Source organism: Protobothrops mucrosquamatus, unplaced genomic scaffold, assembly GCF_001527695.2.
Source record: "Protobothrops mucrosquamatus isolate PMUCROS unplaced genomic scaffold, P.Mucros_1.0 scaffold575, whole genome shotgun sequence".
Taxonomy (NCBI): domain Eukaryota; kingdom Metazoa; phylum Chordata; class Lepidosauria; order Squamata; family Viperidae; genus Protobothrops; species Protobothrops mucrosquamatus.
The window spans coordinates 152,759-153,908 of record NW_015386877.1 but is presented as its reverse complement, the minus strand read 5'-3'; the positions used below and the strand labels follow the sequence as shown (position 1 = coordinate 153,908).

Genomic DNA, 1,150 nt, shown 5'->3' with positions numbered 1-1,150 from the left:
CTAAAGCAGTGTTTTTCAACCTTGATGACTTTAAGACAGGGCTTTTCAACCAGTGGTACGGGTACCACCTGTGGTACATTGGCACCTGGCAGGTGGTACGCGAACATCCTAGAAAAGTGGTAGCGGGGGAGGGGAATGAGCTGAACCGGCAACTGATTCATATTTATGACGGTCACAGTGTCCCAGGGTCATGTGAAGTGACCAAAACCTGCTGCAACCACCCAGCAGAGGGGGGGGAATAAAAACCAAACATCCCCCACCCCCACTGTCAATCCTCAACAGAAATGCTCACAACAATGAAAACCTCGGACAGGAGGAAGAGCGCGGCCAGCAGGGCAGGCAGGTGTCTTGCTCGGCTGTGGCTTGGGGGGGGGCACTTTTTTCAGTGCCATTGTAACTTCGAACAGTCACTAAGAGAACTGTTGTAAGTTGAGGACTACCTGTACTTTATCACTTTTTCCTTTTTTTTTTTTTTGGTCATCAGGTTTTTGACACTTGCTAGGTGGTACTCGGATGCTGCCATAGCCTAAAAGTGGCACAATGGGTGAAAAAGTTGAAAAGCCCTGCTTTAAGATGTAGGGACGTCAACTCCTAGAATTCCTCAGCCGGAATAATGCCAAGTATTAGTTCTAGTGAAAGCTGAGCAGCCTAGAACCTTCCATTTTTGCTAGCTTAATTCTATCTGTAAGTAGGGGAAAATATTCTTGACTTTGAGGGCCAGCAGAACCTTCTTCGCTTGCCTTCAAAGGAACAGGCCTTCAAGAATTGGCATACTTTCATACTTACATGGCCTTTGGAGGCAGAAGTCGTTTTATGAGTGTTGCCAGATGTTCCAGATGCAGCAGTCAGAGACAATTCGGATGTACCAGAGGGCTTAGTGCCAGGTGAAAGTAAGGTAGCAAGGCTGGATTGTGCAACAGGATTTCCAGAGGTAGACAAAGACGGTCCAGGTGCACCAGAGGGCTGAGCTCTGGATGGAACTGAGGAAGCAGAAGGGGGTTGTGCAGAGGCACCAGGTCTTCCAGATGCAGCCAAAGACAATTCAGATGCACCAGAGGGCTGAGCTCTGGATGGAACTGAGGAAGCAGAAGGGGGTTGTGCAGAGGCACCAGGTCTTCCAGATGCAGCCAAAGACAATTCAGATGCACCA

General features: G+C 48.9%; 1 protein-coding gene across 1 annotated transcript in view; it reads left to right on the top strand.

The window, feature by feature from the left end:
- Positions 1 to 608: 608 nt before the first annotated feature.
- The window catches only part of LOC107288703 (upstream stimulatory factor 2), a 61,960-nt gene continuing 61,418 nt past the window's right edge, over positions 609 to 1,150 (top strand). Inside the window, exon 1 of the mRNA XM_015817343.2 lies at positions 609 to 1,112. Within this exon, the coding sequence (XP_015672829.1) occupies positions 975 to 1,112 (138 nt within the window). The 5' untranslated portion in view covers positions 609 to 974. The remainder of the gene's footprint in view (positions 1,113 to 1,150) is intronic.